The sequence below is a fragment of the Anabrus simplex genome, chromosome 1 (genome assembly GCF_040414725.1).
Source record: "Anabrus simplex isolate iqAnaSimp1 chromosome 1, ASM4041472v1, whole genome shotgun sequence".
NCBI lineage: Eukaryota > Metazoa > Arthropoda > Insecta > Orthoptera > Tettigoniidae > Anabrus > Anabrus simplex.
This window is the reverse complement of record NC_090265.1, coordinates 348,871,517-348,898,324: the sequence shown is the minus strand read 5'-3', so window position 1 is coordinate 348,898,324 and position 26,808 is coordinate 348,871,517. Positions and strand designations below refer to the sequence as shown.

The 26,808-nt window shown below is 37.6% G+C and overlaps 1 protein-coding gene across 1 annotated transcript in view; it reads left to right on the top strand.

The window, feature by feature from the left end:
- LOC136866038 (RNA polymerase II-associated protein 1) overlaps positions 1–8,737 on the top strand; it is a 379,305-nt gene extending 370,568 nt beyond the window's left edge. The window contains exons 25-26 of the mRNA XM_067142667.2: positions 3,283–3,335; positions 8,651–8,737. Coding sequence (XP_066998768.2) covers positions 3,283–3,327 — 45 coding nt within the window. The 3' untranslated portion in view covers positions 3,328–3,335; positions 8,651–8,737. The remainder of the gene's footprint in view (positions 1–3,282; positions 3,336–8,650) is intronic.
- The last annotated feature ends 18,071 nt before the right edge of the window (positions 8,738–26,808 follow it).

Below are 26,808 nucleotides of genomic sequence, written 5' to 3'. Positions count from 1 at the left end.
GGCTCGAATGTACAGGGTTCGGCCCAGCTGATGCGAATGTTCAGCAATCGCAAAAGAGACAGCACGGGTTCAATTCCAGTTCAAGTAGCAATTATGACAGTGACAGTGGTGACGATAATACTGATTACAATTCAACCAGTGCAAGTTCTTCGCAAACTTATATGGAAAATGCACAAAGAAGGTCCCGCTTTGATCCAAAATTCCATCGTGATGAAAAGGGAAAGTTTTTACAGAGAACAAAACTGAGCAAAATATTTGAATTACTTTTTTATGACGATATATGCCAGAACATAGCTGAACAAACAAAAGATGCCCAGCAGAAAATCGCACATAAAACCCAATTGTGTAAGATGAAACAAAGGAGTAGAGATCAAGACCAGGTCCAAATAAATAAGGACGAAATAAAGCTTCTTACCGCCATACTGTTTCCGCAGGGGATTGTACAGAAACCCAAATTAGGACACTATATTTCTTGCATTCGCTTGTTCACTATGCCTATTTCCTTTGACCTGATGACAGAGAGGAGTATTTCTCACCGGACTGAGTGGCCTAAACGGTTGAGGCGCTGGCCGGCCTTCTGACCCCACTTGGCAGGTTTGATTCTGGCTCAGGCCGGTGGTATTTGAAGGTGCTCAAATACATTGGCCTCTTGTCAGTAGATTTACTGGCATGCAAAAGAACTCCTGCGGGACTAAATTCCGGCACTTCATTGTCTCCGAAAACCCTAAAAGTAGTTAGTGGGACATAGAGCCAATGACATTATTATTATTATTATTATTATTATTATTATTATTATTATTATTATTATTATTAATCATTAGATTTTCCTCCACAGGTTTTTACTTATCTCTGACAATGAAGTGAATAATGGACAAATTCCTCCCAAAATATACAAGATAAATCCAGTATTTGACGACCTGTTAGCAAAATTTTCGGAAGCTTATACCGCTGATGGCAAAGTATCAATTGATGAGAACCTGTTGCTGTGGAAAGGGTGGCTTGGGTGGAAGTTTACATACCAAGAAAACGATCGCGTTTCGGGCTGGAATCGTATAAATTATGTGACGCCGAGACAGGTTATATAACATGATCTCCGTGTGTATCATAATTAATAATACCAATATAAATGGTCCGTTATTGGACATTATTAACAGCTGTAAAAGACATAACAATGTGAAGACTGTAAATACTGTAAATATTACCTGTATTGTAGTGTAATATAGTCCATGTGTGTCACTTATGACTTGTAGGTGCTGACGAAAATAACAGAAAATTTTGTGAGTATTATACTTTATTTCATTGTAAATCTTTTATGTACATGTGAGCTTAGTAAATCTACAATTTACATATTTAGAAACATTTATTTCCCAGCAGAGATTGTTAGTAAACTGCCTAAAATATTCAGGTAAAAGTTGCTGTATAAACAAAAACCAGAGCTTTGCTATTAGGAAGAAGTAACCTCGATATCACAGCGTGAAAGCACTTAGTACATTCCTGCACAAAGTATTGAAAAATGAATAGAATTTTCCAACAATTAAATACATTTTATTCAAGTAAATATTTCTCTTAGGGTCCTTCAATAGTTCATTAAAGTCTAAGGTTGTTTTTAATGAATTAATTAAATATTTTCTTCAATCAGGGAAATCGCTCCTCACCTGGGAGTGAGCTGGTATGTACCGAGCTCCCCACTTAAGGGGTTAAGTTCTCAAGTATAGCACTAATTTGAGAGGATGTTGAGTGTGAATTGTTGAAGAGCTGCTTCTTTTGGGTTTCTAATTCCCCTAAATACGTTACAGTTGTTAGCAAAGAATAGAGTATTTGCTCATTGAGTTTACTTGGTTGATTATCCAAAAACAAAGAGAATAGCAGAAGTATCTTGTGGGACACCAGAGGTGACTTAGCTATGAGAGTGATTTGCCTGGTATCACTATTTTTTAAATTCTAATAAATGGAAATTACAGTACTGTCCGTTGCTTACTGCCCTTACAACTTTCTGTTAAGACAATTGTGTACTTCAGTATATGACTCTATCATGATCTAGGGTTAGCAAGCCTGCCTCTGACTGGGAGGCACTAGGTTCAATTCCTGGCCAGGTCAGGGATTTTTACGTGGATCTGAGGGCTGGTTTAAGGTCCAGTCGGCCTACACGAGAATAATTGAGGATTACAAAATATTAGAATCATTCCATACTGACGGTTTTCACTTCACAAAGGAAAAATTAAATGTATCCTAATTCAATACAAAGCATAATTCCATCATTAGATGGAGCAATAAAATTCAAACATGTTTCGATTCATTTGAGTCATCATCAGTGAAATAAGGGGGGGGTTAAAGTAATCTACATAATACAAGCTAAAAATGTGCTAAAAACATAATGAAGGAACAAAAGATAAAGAAAAGAGACATGACGGAAATAAAAACAATAACAATATACAATATTCACATCGCTAGATGGAGCAATAAATAACTCACTGAGACAAATTCAGTGAAAAGAGGGTTATTGATGTTTTGATTTTTATATCTCGTATAACACTTTTTGGATTCAATTAAGTTTTATATTAAACCTTTTTTCACTGAATTTGTCTCAGTGTGTTATTTATTGCTTCATGTAGTGATGTTAATATTGTATATTGTTATTGTTTTTATTTCCGTCATGTCTCTTTTGTTTTTCTTTTGTTCTTTCATTATGTTACCACATTTTTAGCTTGTATTTTGTAGATTACTTTAACCCTCCCCCCTCCCCCATTTCACTGATGATGGCTCAAACAAGTCGAAACATGTATGAATTTTATTGCTCCATCTAATGATGGAATTATGTTTTGTATTGAATTAGGAGGATACATTTAATTTTTCCTTTGTAAAGTGAAATAATTGAGGAGCTATCTTACAGTGAGGTTGTGGCCTTAGTCTAACAAGCTTGTTTCCCATTTTCACACCAGGCCATAGCCATTTCCTTCTCAATCCTTGCCCTTTCCCATCCTTGCGTCGCTGAAAACCTTTTATGTGTTCGTGCAACATTAAACTAAAAAAATAGAAATAGAAAAATTTTAAAATTCTAACAAACGAAGAATATTGGCTGAGGGGATTTCTTGTATTGACCACGGGCTGAGCAGTGGTTGCTTGGTTGACCAAGGCCAATCTGCACTGTAATACCATGAAATTTGATTTTTATATCTCCTAATGACTATTATATATAAGCCTTTTTGTTTGTTACTCTGAACTCTTTTTCTGTATATAATTTACATGGTTTAAAAGGAGCTGAAAATATATTTTATATTTCAGGAACTGCGTACAACTTTGTTGGAGTATGGTGGCCCCCTTCTTTGATTAGTACAGTAAGTAAAATTTGTAAAAATTCAAGATACTTGTGGTCATTCACACCTTGTAAACTGACATCTTTAGAAAAAAAAATTATATATATATATAAATATTGCTTTGCTAAATATTTGATCATGTAATCTACTAGCCAGTTCCATGTGATATACAAGCTGAATGCACATTGAAACTGAGATACTTGACTCATCTTAACTACTATCAGGATACTTGTGGTCTTCTTGGCTTTGTTTAACAAGATATCTTCGTACACAAATCTGAACTGTTTCATAATGCTGTTAAAGAAATGCTGTTATGCAAATAGTAATAACTCGGTTCATATAAAGGACATAAATGGCAGGAGGATTCATAATACTAATTAGGTATGTGATATCCAGTATCATTCCTAGGAATTCTTCATAGCCAGTACATGCCATGGTGTTTAATTGTTTGTCCGTTTTTCTGCAGACTAAGTGACTCAGACAGTAGAGTTCTGGCCTTCTGAGCTCAAGTTGGTGGGTTCAGTCCCAGGTTAGTTTGGTGGCATTCACAGTTGCTCAAACATGTCAGCTTCATTTCAGTAGATTTACTAGCACATAAAAAGAATTCCTGCACCCTTCTGTGTTAAGTACAGTGAGTGTTTCTATAAAAGAAAAATTCTTATTATTTGAAGACATAACATATAAGGAAATTTAATGTGAATATAATGGTTAATACTAACTGAAAATGACAGTCCTCATGTTTTGTGGGTCTTATCTCAGATTTGTCACAATTTGTCATGGGACAGATATCCTAATTATGATAAAACTTTCAATAATCTTATTTTGAAGTTTGACGATGTGTTAAAGGTATTATGTTAATATATTAATGTCTCGTGTCCCTGGATGTATAACATCCATATGCTTATCCTGCTTAACATAGCAAAGGATGTACGGACACACAGACTTCCTATGGCATCAAGAAACAACACCATTAGGTTTCTGGTGTGAAACCTGTATATATTCTTTGTAGATTGTTTAAGAGGAGCTATTGCTTTTTCTGGTAGGAATAAAAAAGTTAGAGTGGTGAAAAAAAAAAAGAAGAAAAAAAAGAGATTGACGAGGCTAGGATAAGTTTCGTAGTGACGATAAAGTGTTCAGAAATAAGTAAACGTGATCTCGTGTGATATTTTTATTTCGTAAAATAAAAAATCACGTATAGAGAACAATAAATTGGCAACCATGACAGGATTTTCGAAACTCGGCGATGAAGATTAATCAAATGACCGTGGTGATTTTACAGAAAGTGCTTGCATCCCGAGGTTTACCAACGGCTAGAAGCAAGGCGAGTCACAAGAGAGGCTGCACCAGCACTTGATAGAAAATGAGGACGACCCAGGCAGTGTCAACTTCGAAGTCGTATCGGGGAAGGAAACCAACGACCGGGTAGGCATTATGCTTGCACAACTAACTACTGTGATCGAGACCCAATCTGAAAAACTCAAAAGGAAAATTAAGGCCCAGTCTCAAGAAATAAAAGGCTGAATCAATTCCTGGGTCAAAGATCTGAAAGAAGATATTTCAAAAATTAATTACAAAAGCAACAGTGTAGAATTAGATGTAGATAAAGTAGTAAGTGGTATGCACACCTTGGAAAACAAAGACAAGAAAAAGAAAGGTGAATAGAAAACCAGTTTAGAGGCTAACAGTGCAAAAGATCAAGATTGTAATGCTCATTCTACAGCTGAAGAAGGTCAATGAAAGAAACCTGTGTATGATCTGTCCTGCCCTCATTGTTTAACACAATGTGACACAGTACAGGAGTACAAAATGCACCTCTATTCATCTAAACACGTAAGTGCCATGAGGAAACAATCACTATTACATAAACCGAGCTCGACAGCTGCAGTCGCTTAAATGCGGCCAGTATCCAGTAATCGGGAGATAGTGGGTTCGAGCCCCACTGTCGGCAGCCCTGAAGATGGTTTTCCGTGGTTTCCCATTTTCACACCAGGCAAATGCCGGGGCTGTACCTTAAGGCCACAGCCGCTTCCTTCCACTTCCTAGTCCTTTCCTGTCCCATCGTCGCCATAAGACATATCTGTGTCGGTGTGACGAAAAAAAAAAAAACCTCTTACATAAGCAAACCTTGCAGCGAATGTGTATGAGTCAACATCAAAAGCAACACATACTAGAGGAAACTGAAGAGTTCCGGCATACATTGTCCGATAGAACAAAGTTCTGTGCCATTTGTAAGCTCAGTTGCAAGCAGCCCAAATCAACACACATGACTTCTGAGGACCATGAGTATATGGTGAAATTCTTGAATCCATATTGCTGGGTGTGTAAACAAAGATTCATTACACCAATGTTTTATGAGCATCATCTGTGTTCCTTGGAATCTTGGCTGAGTGATGAAGAGAGTGGTGGAAAGGATTGTGAAAAGGAGCTCAACCTTGTCAACTTTATGATTCTTGATTCAGTAGGTTCTGTTGATGGTGAGGAAGGAGAAAGCGGAGGAGATGAAAAAGCTGAAAAGAAAGCTGGGGGAGAAGAAGAGAAAACCAAAACTTAAAAAACATAGGCGTTGAATATGCCCAGAAGGTGGGGTTGTAATTACTATGATTTTTGTCATACCTACTTGTTATAGTATGATGAACAAGGGAGAGTTCTAACCATCCATTGTTGTTCAAGGTCACACTTACAGCAATCCGTGCGTTATTGTAAAGATAGATTTCTTAGAAAAGAGGCTGAGAGACTTCATCAGAAAAGGTTGGCAACCCACTATCGGCAGCCCTGAAAATGGTTTTCCATGGTTTCCCATTTTCACACCAGGCAAATGCTGGGGCTGTACCTTAAGGCCACGGCTGATTCCTTCCCACTCCTAGCCATTTCCTGTCCCATCGTCGCCATAAGACCTCGGTGCGACGTAAAGCAACTAGCAAAAAAAAAAAAAAAAAAAAAATTGGCAAGAGAAAGGCTGAAAAAGAAGCAAGGGTCAAAAAGGCATGTGAAAAGAAGGATGTTAGATAGTAAAACAGCTGAAAATAAGAAAGAAAAAAAGCGAGAAGGATGGTGAGAAAAGCTCAGAAGATACAGCAGGTGAATCTCCCAAGAAAAAGAAAAAAGAAGAGTGGAATGGCAGTGAGATTTCTCAAGGAGAAGGTGTTACCTCGACCCTACAGGAGGGTGGAGGGACTAGATAATGGGCACACTCTGGGGGCCCCGGAGGAGTGCGGACTCCGGAGAGGATCAACATGCACAGATGCCTGCCCTGGAGGATGGGAGAGCTGAAGACGTAGATATCAGGACGCCTAGATGTAATTTGGGACCTGGAGAAGGGAAGGTCGAGGATGGGTATTGAAGGTTTTAGAGGGGATAATTGTCATACATAAAAAAATCGCATATAGAGAACTATATAATACCCTCACACACTACCGGCCTCAGCTGGAATTGAACTTGCTATCTGGGAAATGGAAAGATAATGACTAAGCCACTTTTATTTATAATTCCCATCATTGTCGTAAGACCTATCTCTTACAAGTAATGAATCTCATTGTAGACCGTATTGGACATCAGATTATGAAACTTAAAATAACAATAATAGTTAACACCACCTTTAACTATTATTGTTATTTTAAGTTTCATAAGACCTATCTGTGTCGGTGCAACGTAAAAAAAACAAATTGTATTGCTCCATATTTGGTGTTCAGTTGGGTCACATCTTTGATGTTTGACATTACTTCTGTCTTTTCAAATCTGTTTGTTCTGCTACTTCCTTCAACACATTTCAGAATTCTCTGCCTTTATTGCTATATCATCCACGAAAATTAAGCAGTTAATTTCCACTCTGTTCCTCTTTGTCTCAATCCTTAATGGTCTGAACAAATTTTTATCTTGTATCTGATGCCATTCCTTTTACTTTTTCCAGCATACAGTTGAACAAGAATGGTAAGAAGTTTGTCTCTCTGTCTAACTCTTTTAATCACAAAGGATTCAGAGAAGCATCCTTTGAATTTGACTTTGGATTTGGTGTTAGTCAGGGTTGCCTGTAATACCGCTAGGTGTTTTTCATTGACTTCCATTTCTGCAATTATTTGAAGCAACACATTGCGGTCAGTGAAGTCATATGCCTTTCTGAAGTCTAAAAACATACATATGTATGGTCGGCCTCTCGATATATATCTTATCATTTTAGGATAGTGGATTTGCTCTGCTGCTGATCTGCCTTTCTGAAAACCTCCTTGATATTCTCATCATCATCATCATCATCATCATCATCATCATCATCATCATCCTAAACCATCTCCAGTTTCCCGGGTGTGGTATATGAGCCTCCTCCATCTCATCCTGTCCTAGTACCATTCTTCCTCCACCAACTTGTCCCAATCATGACCTCTCAGCAGTACATCGCTCTTAACTAAATCTATCCATTTCCTTCGTGGCCTTCCCACAGGTCGTCTTCCTTCTACCTTTCTGTCAAATTCCTTCCTTGCAGTTCTGTTTACTGGCATCAGTCCCCACATGTACTCCAGCTAGACTGACTCATTCATACTCACATACACTCTTATACATACACTCAGAATCACATAATATCCATCCACCCTCTCATGCATATAGAAAAATTCACACAGATAAGAAAATTACATTGTGTATAGTAGTTTTCATTAAATATACATTTTTTACCTCTTTGCAAAATGTTGCAGTAGGATTTTGTAGAGTTCACTCCACATCTTAGCAGAATGAATAAAGGAGATGCTTTGATAAGGTGGTGTTCTTGCAAGTGGAGGGAAACGGGACACACCTTGACCTCTCTGAATGGAATGGTAGTTCAGCTGTAAGTGGTTGAAAGGGCTGATGTGAGTGCTACTTGCAAGGGATTTTATCAGAAAAGTAATATCTATTTGTTTGCAGAGAGCGGTTATTGGGGGGCAGTGACCTGGCTGTGTTGAAGCGACTGTGTTGAGCAATTAGTCGTTCTGCTCGGCGTTGATGAACTCTCTCTAGTTTCATTGTTTTCTCTACTGTAGTGGGATGGCAGGAGTCAAATCTGATCAATGATATTGGCCGTACTAATGTCAAATGAGCCATTTGAATTGTTTTCTCTCTAACTCACAGTAGAGATCTGCAGATAAATCCCAAGACTATATGCTTTGCATCTTAATTGGTGACGCAAACCCTATTTAACCTATTGAACCCTAAATGGCAATTTTGTTTTTATTTTGAGATGGTTATTATTTCACAGATTTGTTTAGTCTTATATGTATACAAAGTTAAAAAGATGCATTATGCTTTCTTTTATTTTTATTCAGAGATAGTTTAATGTTTTGAAAATTACAGTCTGTGCTGTCTGTTCACAGGTCAGAAGACTGTAGCAGTATCATCAGTGTGGAAAATGCGTTCTGTACCATTATAACTTATTTAAGTGAATAAAAGATTCATCTATGTATCACAGTGTTTTAATGTTCTATTTCTTTTGCATGTGAATTCAATCATATTGAGTTTTGTGAACCCAATTGACATCATTCAGGTTCAGTTTTGAAGACTGAGCTGCTTGGCTGATGTTAGCTTGAAGTCATCAGTTCATCAGCACACATAGGCACAAATTTCTGTTAAAGGTAGTAGTTTGAATTTACACTAATTTTACTGTTAAACTGTCTCCAATTCCCTTTTTTTTTAAGCAGTTGTATAACAATAATCAATTATCATTACCTAAAGAACAAAATTTTAAAATTAACATTGTTATAATCCAGTTCATCCAAAGGAAACTTAATCACATAACGTTGATTGTAAATTTGGTACCTGTAATATTACAATAAACTCTCAATTCAACAGATGTGTAATTTAATGGACATATTTCAACATTGATTACATCCTCATCAGGCATCAAGACCTGAAAGATGTGTTAGGCACAAAGGATGTGCACCCCCTGTGGGTATGGGATGCAGACGAAAAATACACCAGCGGTATCTCCTGCCTGTCGTAAGAGGTGACTAAAAGGAGCAACCAAGGGATGATTGTATTAGAACCATGAAACTACTTGTGATTAGTACCATCATGTGGGGAACACCATGGGTTGCAATTGTTTGCGAGTAGTACCACTATGTTAGGTACATAATAGGTTTGTGATTAGTAGCAACAGAAGGGGAGTCTGTATGGGTTTTCCAGTACCCGTGATTAGTACCATTGTGAGAAACACCACGGGTCTGGACGTTGCCTGTGATTAGTATCACTATATCAATGACACCATGGGTTTGCGTTGCCTGTGATTAGTACCCACTATATGACGAACACCACAGGAATACCAGCGCCCGTGATTAGTACACCTAGGTGAGGAATACCATGGGTTTGTGTTGCCTATGAATGGCGCCATTATGTGAGGAACACCATAGGTCTGCGTTACCTGTGCGAAGTACAATACTTGTGAGTAGTACCATAATGTGTGGAAAACCGTGAGTCTACACTTCTTTTGATTAGTACCGCAATATGACAAATACAATGATTCTACTTTACTAGCGATAAATACAATCATGAGGGGCCGTTGACCTGGATTTTTGACCCCCTTAAACAACAAGCATCCTCAATTCAGGTTTGTGCTTTATAAGCAGTCCCTTGGTGAAGAATACTATTGCTTATAATAGTTCCTGAGTCGGTACCACTGATTGTTTTAAATCCATATACGCCCATTCATTCTTTATCATCACATTTTTTATTCTGGTCAGTGGATAATTTTGAACTTTTGAATTATTATTACATTTCGTCTCATTTCGTACCACTAGGGGCTGATGACCTATACGTTAGACCCCTTTAAACAACAAGCATCATCATCATCATCATCATCATCACCATCATCAAAGGATGTACCATATGAGACTGTCACGATGCAACACCAACCAGTCATCTGCAAGTTGCCTATCAATTTGCCAAATTCTGAACACACCCTTTGTACTGAACCAGCAAGAATCAAATGGTGGCAATGGACTGAGTGGCTCAGACAGTTAACATGCTGATTTTCTAAGCCTAAGTTGGCAGATTCGATCCTGGCTCAGTCCAGTGACATTTGAAGGTGCTCAAATACGTCAGCCCCGTGTCAGTAGATTTACCGGCACATAAAAAAAATTCCTGCAGGGCAACATTCTAGCACCTCGGCGTCTAGGAAAACCGTAAAAGTAGTTAGTGGGATGTAAAACTAGTAACATTATTATTATTAATCAAATCATCTTCAGGAGAAAGAGGCCACCAGATACTACAATCGAAGAAAGCTGGATCAAACTAGAGGTGGTTGTTCATGATACTGCAAACACTGTTCTTGGTGCAACAAAGCCAGGGCAGCAAATAATTGACATATGGCTGTGGAGTGATGAGGTAAGAAATGGGGTACGAAAGAAGAAATGACTTATCATTAGTTTCTTGCTGATAAGACACAGTTGCATTGGAATTCCTACAAGATAGCCCATTGTGATGCAAAGAAGAAGATTATAGCTACAACAAAAACTGTGTGTTTTGCAGATTGTTTTGTAAAACTTGACACGCATGAAGGCAAGTGGGAATTATATCGACTCACCAAATCGAGGTATCACAAAATCGAAGAAATTCAACGCTTTTATGGCATTGATGGTGAAATAGGAAACTTATTGGTTGATAGGAAGAAGGCAAGAGAGTGCTGGCAGAGCTGCATTGAGAAGATCTCAACTGAGGAATTTCCCCATCTACCAATCCCAGTCACTGCTGTTAAGGAAGGACTTGCCAAAAAAAGATTGATATCGAAGAGGTCTGGGTTTCTTTGAAAGAAATGAAGCTGGGGAGAACCACTGGCCTGCATGATCTTCCAGCAAGAGCTCTGATGGCAGAATCTTCAAGCAGGTCATCAAAGAGGTTCGAACACTGACAAATTGGCTATGGAACATCACCATGTCCATCTTTAAAAAGAAGGGGAGCCCTGCTGAATGTGCCAAATACCACCCGATTTGGCTTTGGAGCCATCTAATGAAGGTCTTCGAGAGTGTTCTTGGTAAAAGGATTCAAAAGATTATCAAGCTGTCCAGAAACCAAGCTGGATTTGTGAAGAATTGTGGCACACCCGATGCAATCCATGCTGCATGGTGCCCTTGGTTGAAAAATGTTGTGAGAAGAATGAGCTGTTCCATATCGCTTTCTTTGACCTTGAGTAGACCTTAGATCGTGTACTGCATAACCTCATATGGCTAGCTAGCACTGCGAGAGACAGGAATACACAATAAATTAAACATGTATTAATATAAATCAAATCACATTCAAAAAGTTAGTCTGTTTTCTTGATAGAATTTTTATAAATATTCAGCTTATTTATAGTACTTCCATTCACTTTAGAATTTATACAGAATTATTATAAATGAATTTTATTTGATCTTTTTGATCAGGATGGTGGAATTTTAACAAAACTAAAAAATGGAACAAATTTCTATTAGCCAACTGCCAACAAATATAAGTGGAAATCAGAATTTCAGAAAATTCCCGCCCCTCTTAACTTTTTAAAATAAAATCTAGACAAGTCCTATCACTATATTTCAAAATTAACAAGTTTAGAGTCCAATTCTCCTCTGAAAAATTGATACACTTATTTACACAACTCTTCGACACCTACATGTCCTAGAACACTTCCAGATGGTTAGCCCTACCCTTCATGGCGAATTCCTACTGTGAATTGATGTGTCCTAATTTTTGTCAATCTGAATGAATTATTTCACAAGTAACATAGTTAAACTCAGCATGTAGATTATGCACAAGGTAATATGCATTCCTACACTTCTCATTTATAAGACTCTGCTAATGAATTATTCGTACATTAACTTCATATTTCTTGAAACTCAGTTTCTCAAAGACAAAGGTATGCTTTAGCTTCTTAACAGCTTGTCTAAAATCTTTTGCTAATCTTCATAGCTATATTAGGTATGTTCACTACACACATTTAAATTCACTGCTATTTACATTACTATGAATTACACACTTATCTGATGCACAATTTAATTCAAATATCAAATGTGAGGCGAATGGAGGAGGATAGGTTACCTAAGAGAATAATGGACTCTGTTATGGAGGGTAAGAGAAGTAGAGGGATACCAAGATGACGATGGTTCGACACAGTTTCTAACGATTTAAAGATAAGAGGTATAGAACTAAATGAGGCCACACCACTAGTTGCAAATAGAGGATTGTGGGGACGTTTAGTAAATTCACAGAGGCTTGCAGACTGAACACTGAAAGGCATAACAGTCTATGTATCAACACTAGCTATTTATAAGGATCTATGAAATGTATACAATTGGTTATTTACTTCCTCTTAATTCATGAACTGGATTACTTTCCTTTGGCACGGGATTTGGGAATTTAAATCATTCTAATAGACCTTTATAACATAAAATTCCATCCTTTAACAGCTGGACACAGTTACTTTACAGAATTAATTTAATTCAGGAATCCTTTGGTTTCATTTCTTTCGGTAAGTCTAATATGAAATTCCTATTTCACTTTCATTAACATTTAATAAACAATTTAGCTTCCACTCAAAAATTAATTCCAGATATCTTTCCAAAAGGATTCCTCTCCAACGATGCATAGTAATCAGTCGTGGCAGAACATGAAAAGTCTGTCCAATACATATTCCAAAATTGGCAAGAATAAACCATAATACAACAAAATACACTTCATTTACACACAGCCATATGCATACAAGGTACGTGATATTTAGGCAAAAATGTAACATGTGGTCGAGTTTCATTATATTATTAAATTCAGGTTTAAATCTACGGTGGTTTCAGAAATTAGAAGATTATATTTCTAAAATTATTCCACAGTGTCCCAAGGCTAACGGCTCACTGATGAGAATAGAGAATATCATTCTGTTTAAAAAAAAATATTCTCATGGGTTGCAGCATGGATTACATTTAAAGATACATATGGATCTAGTTCCTCGCACCAATATGTGATTTACCAAATTCACAAAATTTATCACATTAGGGGATTATTGTTACTGACTGGGTGTGTATTTCATTATTATTATTATTATTATTATTATTATTATTATTATTATTATTAACCCGCCTATAGGCGGGCTGTCGCGGCTGCTCCATCTATAGACGGTGCAGGAACTTTTAAGTTTTTTGAGTTTCCCAGTTCACTCTCGAGTGCCGATTTGATCTCTGGCATGTTATGCAATCTGTTGGGCATTATGTAGAACTAATTGACCATGGCTTATTGCTTCACAGAGCTTTTTGTAGACGTCTGTGGAGCTCATCTGTGATGTAAACAGGCAAGGCAGAACAACAAGCTAGTTGCTCGTGCAGCGATGTTATTTCGGATCAAAGAATCTTTCAGTTATTAACCGCAGTGGAAAGTGATGATAAAGATGATGATTTTAATGAATTGTTAAGCGATTTTGAAAGTGAGAGTTATACAAAGAGTGCTGAAAATATTGTAAGAGACAAAGAAAGAGAGCCTCCGTCTAAACGAAGGAAGGAAGACACTGCGAGTTCAAAGGCTATTTCATCACTATTTTCGTGGCGGACAGGTGACCATTTTCCAACAGATTTTCAAGTAACTTTGACAGGCTCTGGGAGCCAAGGAGTGTTTGATGACAACCCCAAAATCAATGATTTTTTAAAACTACTCTGCCAGTGGAGCTGGTGCAGCTGGTTGTTGATCAAACAAATCAGTACCTCAAACAACTGGTGGAAAACATTGAGCTGTCACCATATTCCAGGTTTAGAAAGTATTTTAAAATATCAACATGTATTTGTAAGGATTTACATGTATTAGTTGCCTACATATTTTAGTAAATAATTTTATTTTGGGCTCGTTACTGTGTATGGTTCATGTTTGTGGGTTACTGTAGTCACGTCCTAGTTCGTGAACCATGGGCAACGGCTGAGTGGCCTAGTAACGTTAGAGGAGAGATCCTCACTTGGACTATGTGCAAGTAGGGTAGCATCCTGCTTCATGAATTTACCGAGCTCAGAACATTTTAAGCAAGCCTTGGACCTATGGGAGTAATGGAGTCCCACTCCCATTTGACAGGCGAGGGACTCCTTGGAAACAACTTGGCAAACGAAATGGAATTCAATCAATCAATCAATCAATCAATACTGATCTGCATTTAGGGCAGTCGCCCAGCTGGCAGATTCCCTATCTGTTGCTTTCCTAGCCTTTTCCTAATTCGATGGAGAGCTATCAATATTAATGGGGCTTATGGAAGAAAGAAGGTAGAACTGGCTGAGTCAGCAAAGAGGATGCATCTGGATGTGCTAGGAGTAAGTGATATTCGGGTAAGGGGAGATAATGAGGAAGAGATAGGAGATTATAAAGTGTACTTGACGGGTGTTAAAAAGGGAAGGGCAGAGTCTGGGGTAGGACTCTTTATCAAGAATACCATTGCACGCAACATGGTTTCTGTTAGGCATGTAAATCAGCGAATGATGTGGGTAGATCTGTCAGTTGGAGGAATTAGGACAAGAATTGTGTCCGTGTATTCACCATGTAAGGGTGCAGATGAGGATGAAGTTGACAAGTTTTATGAAGCACTGAGTAACATCGTGGTCAGGGTCAACAGCAAGGATAGAATAGTGCTAATGGGCGATTTCAATGCGAGAGTTGGGAATAGAACTGAAGGATACGAAAGGGTGATTGGTAAATGTGGGGAAGATATGGAAGCTAATGGGAATGGGAAGCGTTTGCTGGACTTCTGTGCTAGTATGGGTTTAGCTGTTACGAATACATTCTTCAAGCATAAGGCTATTCACCGCTACACATGGGAGACTAGGGGTAACAGATCCATAATAGACTATATCTTAACAGACTTGGAATTCAGGAAATCTGTTAGGAATGTGCCAGTTCTTTGCGGATTTTTCGATGATACAGACCACTATCTGATCTGTAGTGAACTAAGTATCACAAGGCCAAGGGTAGAGAAAGTGAAATCTGTCTGCAAACGAATAAGGGTAGAAAATCTCCAGGACGAGGAAATTAGACAGAAGTACATGGATATGATTAGTGAGAAGTTTCAAACAGTAGACAGTAAGCAGGTTCAGGATATAGAAAGTGAATGGGTGGCATACAGGGATGCTGTAGTAGAAACAGCAAGGGAATGCCTAGGAACAACTGTGTGTAAAGACGGGAAAAGGCGACCATCTTGGTGGAATGATGAAGTGAGAGCAGCCTGTAAACGTAAAAAGAAGGCTTATCAGAAATGGCTCCAAACAAGGGCCAAAGCAGACAGGGATTTGTACGTAGATGAAACAGAGCGAAACAAATAGTTGTTGAATCCAAAATAGAAGTCATAGGAAGATTTCGGTAATAACCTGGAAAGTCTAGGTCAAGCAGCAGGGAAACCTTTCTGGACAGTAATAAAGAATCTTAGGAAGGGAGGGAAAAAGGAAATGAACAGTGTTTTGAGTAATTCAGGTGAACTCACAATAGATCCCAGGGAATCACTGGAGAGGTGGAGGGAATATTTTGAACATCTTCTGAATGTAAAAGGAAATCATCCTGGTGGTGTTGCAAACAGCCAAGCTCATGGGGAGGAGGAAAATGATGTTGGTAAAATTATGCTTGAGGAAGTCGAAAGGATGGTAAATAAACTCCATTGTCATAAGGCAGCAGGAATAGATGAAATTAGACCTGAAATGGTGAAGTATAGTGGGAAGGCAGGGATGAAATGACTTCATAGAGTAGTAAAATTAGCATGGAGTGTTGGTAAGGTACCTTCAGATTGGACAAAAACAGTAATTGCACTTATCTATAAGCAAGGGAACAGGAAGGATTGCAACAACTATCGAGGTATCTCGTTGATTAGTATACCAGGCAAAGTATTCACTGGCATCTTGGAAGGGAGGGTGCGATCAGTCGTTGAGAGGAAGTTGGATGAAAACCAGTCTGGTTTCAGACCACTGAGAGGCTGTCAGGATCACATTTTTAGTATGCGCCAGGTAATTGAAAAATGCTACAAGAGGAATAGGCAGTTGTGTTTATGTTTCGTAGGTCTAGAGAAAGCATATGACAGGGTACTGAGGGAAAAGATGTTCACTATACTGGGGGACTATGGAATTAAAGGTAGATTATTAAAATCAATCAAAGGCATTTATGTTGACAATTGGGCTTCAGTGAGAATTGATGGTAGAATGAGTTCTTGGTTCAGGGTACTTACAGGGGTTAGACAGGGCTGTAATCTTTCACCTTTGCTGTTTGTAGTTTACATGGATCATCTGCTGAAAGTTATAAAATGGCAGGGAGGGATTCAGTTAGGTGGAAATGTAGTAAGCAGTTTGGCCTATGCTGACAACTTGGTCTTAATGGCAGACTGTGCCGAAAGCCTGCAGTCTAATATCTTTGAACTTGAAAATAGGTGCAATGAGTATGGTATGAAAATTAGCCTCTCGAAGACTAAATTGATGTCAGTAGGTAAGAAATTCAACAGAATTGAATGTCAGATTGGTGATACAAAGCTAGAGCAGGTCGATAATTTCAAGTATTCAGGTTGTGTGTTCTCCCAGGATGGTAATATAGTAAGTGAGATTGAATTGAGGTGTAGTGAAGCTAATATAGTGAGCTCGCAGTTGCGATCAGCAGTATTCTGTAAGAAGGAAGTCAGCTCCCAGACGAAACTATCTTTACATCGGTCTGTTTTCAGACCAACTTTGCTTTATGGGAGCAAAAGTTGGGTGGACTCAGGATATCTTATTCATAAGTTAGAAGTAACAGACATGAAAGTAGCAAGAATGATTGCTGGTACAAACAGGTGGGAACAATGGCAGGAGGGTACTTGGAATGAGGAGATAAAGGCTAATATAGGAATGAACTCGATGGATGAAGCTGTACGCATAAACCGGCTTCGTTGGTGGAGTCATGTGATGCGAATGGGTGAGGGTAGCTTACCTAGGAGAATAATGGACTCTGTTATGGAGGGTAAGAGAAGTAGAGGGAGACCAAGACGACGATGGTTAGACTCGGTTTCTAACGATTGAGAGATAAGAGATATCGAACTAAATGAAGCCCCAACACTAGTTGCAAATCGAGGATTGTGGCGGCGTTTAGTAAATTCTCGGAGGCTTGCAGACTGAACTCTGAAAGGCATAACAGTCTATAATGATAATGTATATATGTATCTTTACTTTGTATAAAGATGATGTACGTGTGGGCACAAATAGTGTAATTTTGTTTTTTCTCGAAATAATATTGAACATAATTGTAGGATTTTACATTTGCATTTGGATTTATAAAGAACCAACATTGATAAACATTTTAAGCTAGTCACCCCACTGATAAGTTGAAAACTGAGGCTTCAACAAATTTTTTTACATACAAATGAAGAAACTCAGCACTAAGGTACCAAACAGTCAACTGGTAACTCAGTACTTAAAAGGTTAATAGCAATTGTTACTTCGCCGCAACGAACACGTGCTCACATTTTTAAAAAGTTCCCCCAGTTCACTGTCTCAACATCAATTCAATAATCACCACCATCGCGTATGAACATATATTGCACATGCTTGTCATTCTTGCTGAGTCAGCAAAGAGGATGCATCTGGATGTGATAGGAGTAAATGATATTCGGATAAGGAAGAGATAGAGGATTATAAAGTATTCTTAACAGGTGTTGAAAAGGGAAGGGTAGAGTGCAGAGTACAACTGTTCATCAGGAATGCAAAATAGTTTCCGTCAGGCACGTAAATGAGTGCATGATGTGGGTTAGATTTGACTGTCGGAAGAATTGGGATGAGAATTGCGTCTGTACTGATCATGCTAGGGTGCAGATTAGGATGAAGTTGACAAGTTTAATGAAGCAGTGAGTGATATCATAGCGAGGGTCAACAACAAGGATAGGATAGTGCTACTGGGTGATTTCAATGCAAGAGTTGGAAATAGAACTAAAGGATATGAAAAGGTGATGGGTAAATGTGGGGAAGATATGGAAGCTAATAGGAATGGGAAGCATTTACTGTACTTTGCTAGTATGGGATTAGCAGTTGCGAATACATTCTTCAAGCATAAGGCTACAGTAGTCACCGCTACACATGGGAGGGTAGACACACCAGATTCATAATAGACTATATCTTAACCTATTTTGAATTCAGGAATTTTGTTGGGAATGTGCAGGTTTTCCAGTGATTTTCATTGATACAGACCACTATCTGATGTAGTGAACAAAGTATTTCTAGGCCTAGGATAGAGAAAGTGAAATCTGTCTGCAGAGGAATGAGGGTAGAAAATATCCAGAACAAGAAAATTAGACAGAAGTATATCGATATTATTAATTAAAAGTTCCAAATAGTGGACCGAGCTCAATAGCTGCAGTCGCTTAAGTGCATCCAGTATTCGGGAGATAGTGGGTTCGAACCCCACTGTCGGCAGCACTGAAGATGGTTTTCTGTGGTTTCCCATTTTCACATTAGGCAAATGCTGGGGCTGTACCTTAATGAAGGCTACGGCCGCTTCCTTCCCACTCCTAGCCTTTTCCTGTCGTCAGCATAAGACCTATCTGTGTCGGTGCAATGTTAAACAACTGTAAAAGAAAAATACACTCACAGTGGACAGTAAGCAGAGAATGCATGAATGACAGAGATGGTGTAGGAGTAAAGATGAGAAGAAATGAACATTGTGGAATTGATGAATTGAGACCGGCTTGTAAATGTAAAAAGGCGGCATATGAGAAATGGCTCCGAACAAGGACTGATGCAGACAGGGAATTGTACATAGATTCAAGAAACAGATTGAAACAAATAGTTGCCGAATCCAAGAAGGCTAGGAAGATTTAGGTAATAACCTGAAAAGGCTTAGTCAAGCAGCAGAGAAACCTTTCTGGGCAGTAATAATCTTAGAAAGGAAGAGAAAAAGGAAGTGAATAGTGCTTTGGATAAATCAGGTGAACTCTCAATAGATCGCAAGGAATCACTAGACAGGTGGAAAACTTTCTCGACATAAAAGACAGAAATGAATTTGCTTGATAGAGTAATAAGATTAGCATGGAGTGTTAGTAAAGTATCTTCTGATTGGACAAAAGTAGTAATTGCACCTATCTATAAGCAAGAGATCAGGAAGGATTGCAACAACTATTGAGGTGTCTCATTGATTTGTATACAAGGCAAGCCATTCTCTGTGATTTTGGAAGGGGGTTGCGATCAGTGGTTGAGAGTAAGTTGGTTGAAAACCAGTATGGTTTCAACTTAGTGAACGAAGTGGAACTTTATGAGGAGCTATCAATGCGGTTTCAGGCCAAAGAGGGGCTGTCAGGATCATAATTTCAGTATGTGCCAGGTAATTGGTAAAGGCTATGAGAGGAACGGAGAGTTATGTTTATGTTACATAGATCTAGAAAAGGCAGATGACAGAGTACAGAAGAGAGAAAAGGTGGGAAAACGCTATTCAGAAGAGAGAAAAGTTGTTTGTCATACTGGTGGACGATGGGATTAAGGATAGATTATTAAAATCAATCAAAGGCATTTGTGTTGACAATTGCTGCAGTGAGAATTGATGGTAGAACGATTTCTTAGTTCAAGGTACTTGTAGGAGTTAGACAAGGCTAATCTTCTACCTTTGTTGTTAATATTTCACATGGATCATCTACTGAAAAGTATTAGTGTCAGGGGAGGGAATTCATTTAGGTGAAAATGCAGTAAGCAGTTTGACTTATGCTGGCAACTTGGTCTTAATAGTAGATTGACCTGACAACCCACACTCTAATGCCATGCAACGTAAAAATAGGTGCAGTGAGTATAATATGAAAATATATTATCCTTTCCAATTGATGTCAATAGTTACAAAATCCAAAAGAAATAAATGCCAAATTGAGGATACAAAGCTGGAATAGATGGATAATTTCAAGTATTTAGGATGTATGTTCTCCCGGGATTGTAGTATATTAAAGTGAAATTGAATCAAGGTGCAGCAAAGCTAATGCAGAGAGCTAGCATTTGTGATCAACAGTGTTGTTGTTTGAGTCATCAGTCCATAGACTGGTTTGATGCAGCCCTCCATGCCACCCTATCCTGTGCTAACCTTTTCATTTCTACGTAACTATTGCATCCTACATCTGCTCTAATCTGCTTGTCATATTCATATCTTGGTCTACCTCTACCGTTCTTACCCCTACACTTCCTTCAAAAACCAACTGAACAAGTCCTGTGTGTCTTAAGATGTGTCCAATCATTCTATCTCTTCTTCTCGTCAAATTTAGCCAAATCGGTCTCCTCTCACCAATTCGATTCAGTATCTCTTCATTCGTGATTCGATCTATCCATCTCACCTTCAGCATTCTTCTATAACACCACATTTCAAAAGCTTCTATTCTCTTTCTTTCTGAGCCAGTTATCGTCCATGTTTCACTTCCATACAATGCCACGCTCCACACAAAAGTCTTCAAAAACATCTTTCTAATTCCGATATCAATGTTTGAAGTGAGCAAATTTCTTTTCTTAAGAAAGCTCTTCCTTGCTTGTGCTAGTCTGCATTTTATGTCCTCCTTACTTCTGCCATCGTTAGTTATTTTACTACCCAAGTAACAATATTCATCTACTTCCTTTAAGACTTCATTTCCTAATCTAATATTTCCTGCATCACCTGCCTTCGTTCGACTGCACTCCATTACTTTTGTTATGGACTTATTTATTTTCATCTTGTACTCCTTACCCAAGACTTCATCCATACCATTCAGCAACTTCTCGAGATCTTCTGCAGTTAAATTTAAAGATAAAAATTTCATTGTTCCGTATTGAAATTATTAACATTAAAAATTAAATAATTGAAGTTCAACCAATTCAATACATAAAAGAAAGAAATGTAGTAATTACATTCTTATTTAAATGGGACCGGTTTCGACCCTAGTCCAGGTCATCGTCAGCCGTAAAAACAAGTAGGCGAAATCACACAATGTTTATGAATATTGGAGAAATGGGTCAGTTTCACACTCTGTCAGGCACAAAGTCACAACACTATCAAATAATATATGAAGATTATAAATAAACTTGAAGTCGCAGACGAATAGATTTGTAGAAGCAAACCGCCAGTTCCCGGTGATCAGCGCGGCACATTCAAGGTCATGCGCTGCGGTCTCGAACGCCAAAGTAGAGTGGAGAATGTCTTGAAGGTCCAATATTTGTCTCGGTTGCGGGAAGTTAAGTACGTATATAAAAAATATACGACGCAAATCAGTATAATTGAATGAGAACTTGTGCTCCTGCTAAGTTCTTGGAAAACAGTCAATTTGAAAAAACAATTGCTAATAGAAAAAAATGTAGTAAAAGGCGCAATATCGGAAAACAAATGAAAACTTATATGCACAGTGCGCTATTTTTTAAATTGAAAAAATTATTAGGACATGATTGAAGTAGTCGAAGTTGGCGCAAGACAAGAGTTAAAATTTGAAAGAGGAGAACCGAAATGAAGGTCGATTGTTTTTTTTTATTATTATTATTATTAAATAGAGAAGGTAGAATAAATTAACAGAGGAAGAGTGATGGTGAAAAAAGAGAAAAAATAAAAGAGATTGAAGTTAGATGGTACTGAGGAAGGATAAGATAGGGAAAATGAAGAAGGGGTAGTTTAGGGTGGGTTAGGAGGGTGGGTTATTGGAGGTAGAAAATGTGAGTGGGAACTTTGTAAGGCATGGAAAATAGAATTGGGGTTTTGGAATTTGGAATTTTTGAGAAGAAGAATTAGGAAGTCAAAAAGGATATTGGGTTTTTCAGAAATGTCGTTTAAATTGAAATTAGGGTTGAAGTACTGGTCAAGGTGGATAAAGCAATTTTCAGTAACGTTTAAGAGGGGGCCTTTGTTAATGATTTTAAGTATATTCATGTCATTGTTAATACTGGTGAAACTATGCTTGGAGTCTTGTATGTGCTGTCCTATGGCAGAGAATCTGTTGTATTTAATGGCGTTGACATGTTCAGAGTACCTGATATTGAAGTTGCGGCCAGTTTGTCCGACGTAGGAGGAATTGCAGTTGTTGCATTTGAATCTGTATACACCAGATTTAGAAAAAGCATTAGACTTATTTAGAGATTTAGAGTTGTGTAAGATATCAAGATTTCTATTGTTAGTTCTAAAAGAAATTTTCATGTTATGTTTTTTAAAAATATTAGTTATTTTATAAGCATCCTGAGTGAAAGTGAAGGTGGAAAAAGCAGCTGGTTTTATTGTGTCTTTAGATAAAGTGGTTTTTGGACGGTGTTTGAATTTGTTGATGATGCGGTTAATGAAGGAGTTGTTAAAGCCATTAAATTTAGCAATGTTGCGGATGGTGTTTAATTCATTATTTAAATCTTTTTTGGACATAGGGGTGTTGAAGGCACGAAAAATTAAGCTGTTATAAGTAGCACGTTTATGAGCTTGGGGGTGCGAAGAATCTTGTCTTATTGTAGTTGCTGTTTGGGTTGGTTTTCTGAAAATTTTGTAAGATAAAGAGGAAGGATGTCTAGTAATAGTTAAGTGTAGAAAATTAAGAGTTTGGTTGTGTTCTGATTCAAGGGTGAATTTAATGTTAGAGTCTAAGTTGTTGAGATGAAGAAGTGTAGAGGCTGCGTTGGTTGATTCCTCATTTAATATTACTAATGTGTCGTCGACATATCTCGCTAAATTAGGAAAAGACATCAACTTCCTGAAACAATGCATATCCTACAATGTTACCCCCAAATTTCTTCAAAGTTGTACCAGAAAAAACATTTCTTCTCCTCACATGTTAAAAACCCAAAGAATAACCAACAAAATTTGGTTAGAAAACGAAATTCGTTTCCTATACAAGAAAAAAATCATTTTTAAACAACAGATTATAAGAAACACATCTAGAAATTGCTAATCTTCTCCCGAGTGCACAATGGAACCTCTTCCTAACTCAAGTAGACAATAAATTATTTCATGTACTGTCAATCAAACAACAAACCCTAGAGAAAAAACTCAAAATTCTTAAGAACAACTCTTCTTCACATAAATTCCAGTTTAAGAACCGTAACACACCCTCCAAAACTATTGAACAATTCCATCCTCCCATCGTAAATCTATCTAAAACAACTCTGAGTGATGCTGAAAACTCAATTCTTTCAAAGGGCTTCAAACACAATTGGCCCAATCTCAACACTTTCAATGTAGCCACCAATTTAATTATTGAATCTGAAATAGCCATTAACAAAATGCCAACAGATGTACAAGATGAAATCAGATATGAAGTAAAAAGGAAACTCGAAAAATTCTTCATTAACAATAACAAAAACACTTCTCTTAATAATAATAATAATAATAATAATAATAATAATAATAATATTAATAATTTAATTAAAGATAATAAAATCATTTCAGATCTTAAAAAGAAAATCAATGACAATAATCTCATTATCACCAAATCTGATAAAGGCAACACTACTGTCATAATGGATAAAACTGACTACTTAGATAAAACCAAAAACTTTTTCAGTGACCCTTCTTTTTCTATAGTAAATGTTACCGTGTTTTTGCGGTAGTTATGCGTGAAAGAAGGTGCGGGTGTGAACGGGTCTCAAGCTACGAAATGATAGTGCATGTAAAATTAACAAGGTTATATTTTCTTTTCAAAATTAAGAAATAACAAGTACGGCAGGTACAGAGTAGCAAGGCAACAAAAGGTGCAATTACAGTATTTACAGTATTTGGGCTTCGAGCCCCGAATTCACACTTATAGGGCAATTAGCCCAACTTTACTCCAAAATAAGTTTTACCAGAGGGGCAGAAAACCCCATTCATGTTCAAGAGCACTTGCTCCAAATTACACAGAAAAGCCTCCTCGAGGCATACAACACTTAATTTTCAAGAAAGAGCCGCTCGCTCTCAAACTTTAAGCCTCTCAAAGGCCACACCAAACTCCACCTTCAAGTTGTCCTCTCAGGACATAGACACAGGGGTAACATACCCAACCTACTGAGGTCTATTAAATGAAAATGGTAATTACATGACCTCTAAAATTACAATTTGAGAGGAGGCGATCTGCACTCCTAATGTATTTGTTTCAAAACCTAATTTGGCTCTAGGCCACTGATGCAAGGGCTAATCCCATACTACGGAGGTAACTTTAGAAAAGAAACAAATTTACATAATGTTAAGGAAGAATAGGTTGAGAAAATAAGTTCACCTCAAAACAATATGAGTGGGAGCTCGAGAGGGTTAAGCACTCTCTATCCCAATATGTAGTTTAAAAGATAGAATAGATACAAGTTTCTTTACATTTTAAGGAAGGTTACATAATGGAAAAACTTCGGACCCGCCCCGAGAGTTAAACTGCTGAGCAAGCAAGAAAAGAAGTAATTAATCGGCCATTACCTGGTTGTTGACTGCCGCCGAAGAAAGAGGCGCTTCCCTCCCCCTGCTATGTACTTTACACACTGAAAGATGGAACAGAAGTGGCCCGGAGACCCTAAAATCAGCAGTTTATATACTCTCGCGGAAAGTTCGAGGCGTTAGGGGAATGAGAACACCCTCCCACAAACACTTTATTGGGTAGGATACAGCAACATATTCAAGTTGGGGGAAGATACATCCGATTGGTCAGAAATTAATAAAAGAAATTCGGGATTGGCTAAATACAAAACAAGGGGAAAGAGAGGGGTATACAGCCAACTTAAACAATAACAAAGAAATTTAACAAGAAACAAACTTTTGAAATAAAAATTTCTCCAAAAAATAGTTCTTTCACGTCGCACTAGGGTGCACCATTGTAGTTTTTCAGTAGTGTCCTCTAGAAGAGAAAGTTCACACTTCTTACTACCGGCAAAACAAAAATACGTCGAAAATGACACAGTTCAAAAACTCCAAAATTTCCAGGTAGTGACATCTTCTGAGAAAGTAGAAAATTAATACCGTAGTTAAAGTTCAGACTTCCTCCAGCAGAGGAGTTTCAATTGGCGCACATTTTAAATTAGCGGCGTGGAGGTGTACCGCCCGGTACAGTAAAAAAAGACCCAACCACAAAAATCTAACGCCTACTCAAACATACTTTAAAAAACGCTTCCTTTCTCCTCACAGATCAAGAAAAAACTAAATTAATAAACATGAACCCAGGACTACCCACTGCCAAAGCACTCCCTAAAATTCACAAAACTAACATTCCCATCCGTCCAATAATCAATTACAGACCCAGTCCCCTATACAACACATCTAAATTTATCCAAACATTTTTACTAAAAAATTATCGATTTTTATCCAACAAATCTATCAAAAACACTTCTGATCTAATCAACAAATTAAAGAATTTTGAAATCCAACCAAATTTTTCTCTCCATTCTTTTGACATTGTGAACATGTACCCTAGTATTCCAATTTCAAAATTATTCCCCATTATAAACAACAACCTAAACAAATTCAGTAACCTAAGTAAACTTGAAATTCAAGACTTCATGTCTATTTTAAAATTAGTTCTCAACAATAATTATTTTACCTTTGACAACACCATTTAACAACAAGCTGGCTTGGCTATGGGCTCACCAGCTTCTGGCATTCTTGCTGAAATTTACCTCGACTTCTTAGAAAACACTAAAATTAATAATAATAATAATTTCTCCAACATCCTCTTTTGGGCGAGATATGTCGACGACACATTAGTAATATTAAATGAGGAATCAACCAACGCAGCCTCCACACTTCTTCATCTCAACAACTTAGACTCTAACATTAAATTCACCCTTGAATCAGAACACAACCAAACTCTTAATTTTCTACACTTAACTATTACTAGACATCCTTCCCCTTTATCTTACAAAATTTTCAGAAAACCAACCCAAACAGCAACTACAATAAGACAAGATTCTTCGCACCCCCAAGCTCATAAACGTGCTACTTATAACAGCTTAATTTTTCGTGCCTTCAACACCCCTATGTCCAAAAAAGATTTAAATAATGAATTAAACACCATCCGCAACATTGCTAAATTTAATGGCTTTAACAACTCCTTCATTAACCGCATCATCAACAAATTCAAACACCGTCCAAAAACCACTTTATCTAAAGACACAATAAAACCAGCTGCTTTTTCCACCTTCACTTTCACTCAGGATGCTTATAAAATAACTAATATTTTTAAAAAACATAACATGAAAATTTCTTTTAGAACTAACAATAGAAATCTTGATATCTTACACAACTCTAAATCTCTAAATAAGTCTAATGCTTTTTCTAAATCTGGTGTATACAGATTCAAATGCAACAACTGCAATTCCTCCTACGTCGGACAAACTGGCCGCAACTTCAATATCAGGTACTCTGAACATGTCAACGCCATTAAATACAACAGATTCTCTGCCATAGGACAGCACATACAAGACTCCAAGCATAGTTTCACCAGTATTAACAATGACATGTATATACTTAAAATCATTAACAAAGGCCCCCTCTTAAACGTTGCTGAAAATTGCTTTATCCACCTTGACCAGTACTTCAACCCTAATTTCAATTTAAACGACATTTCTGAAAAACCCAATATCCTTTTCGACTTCCTAATTCTTCTTCTCAAAAATTCCAAATTCCAAAACCC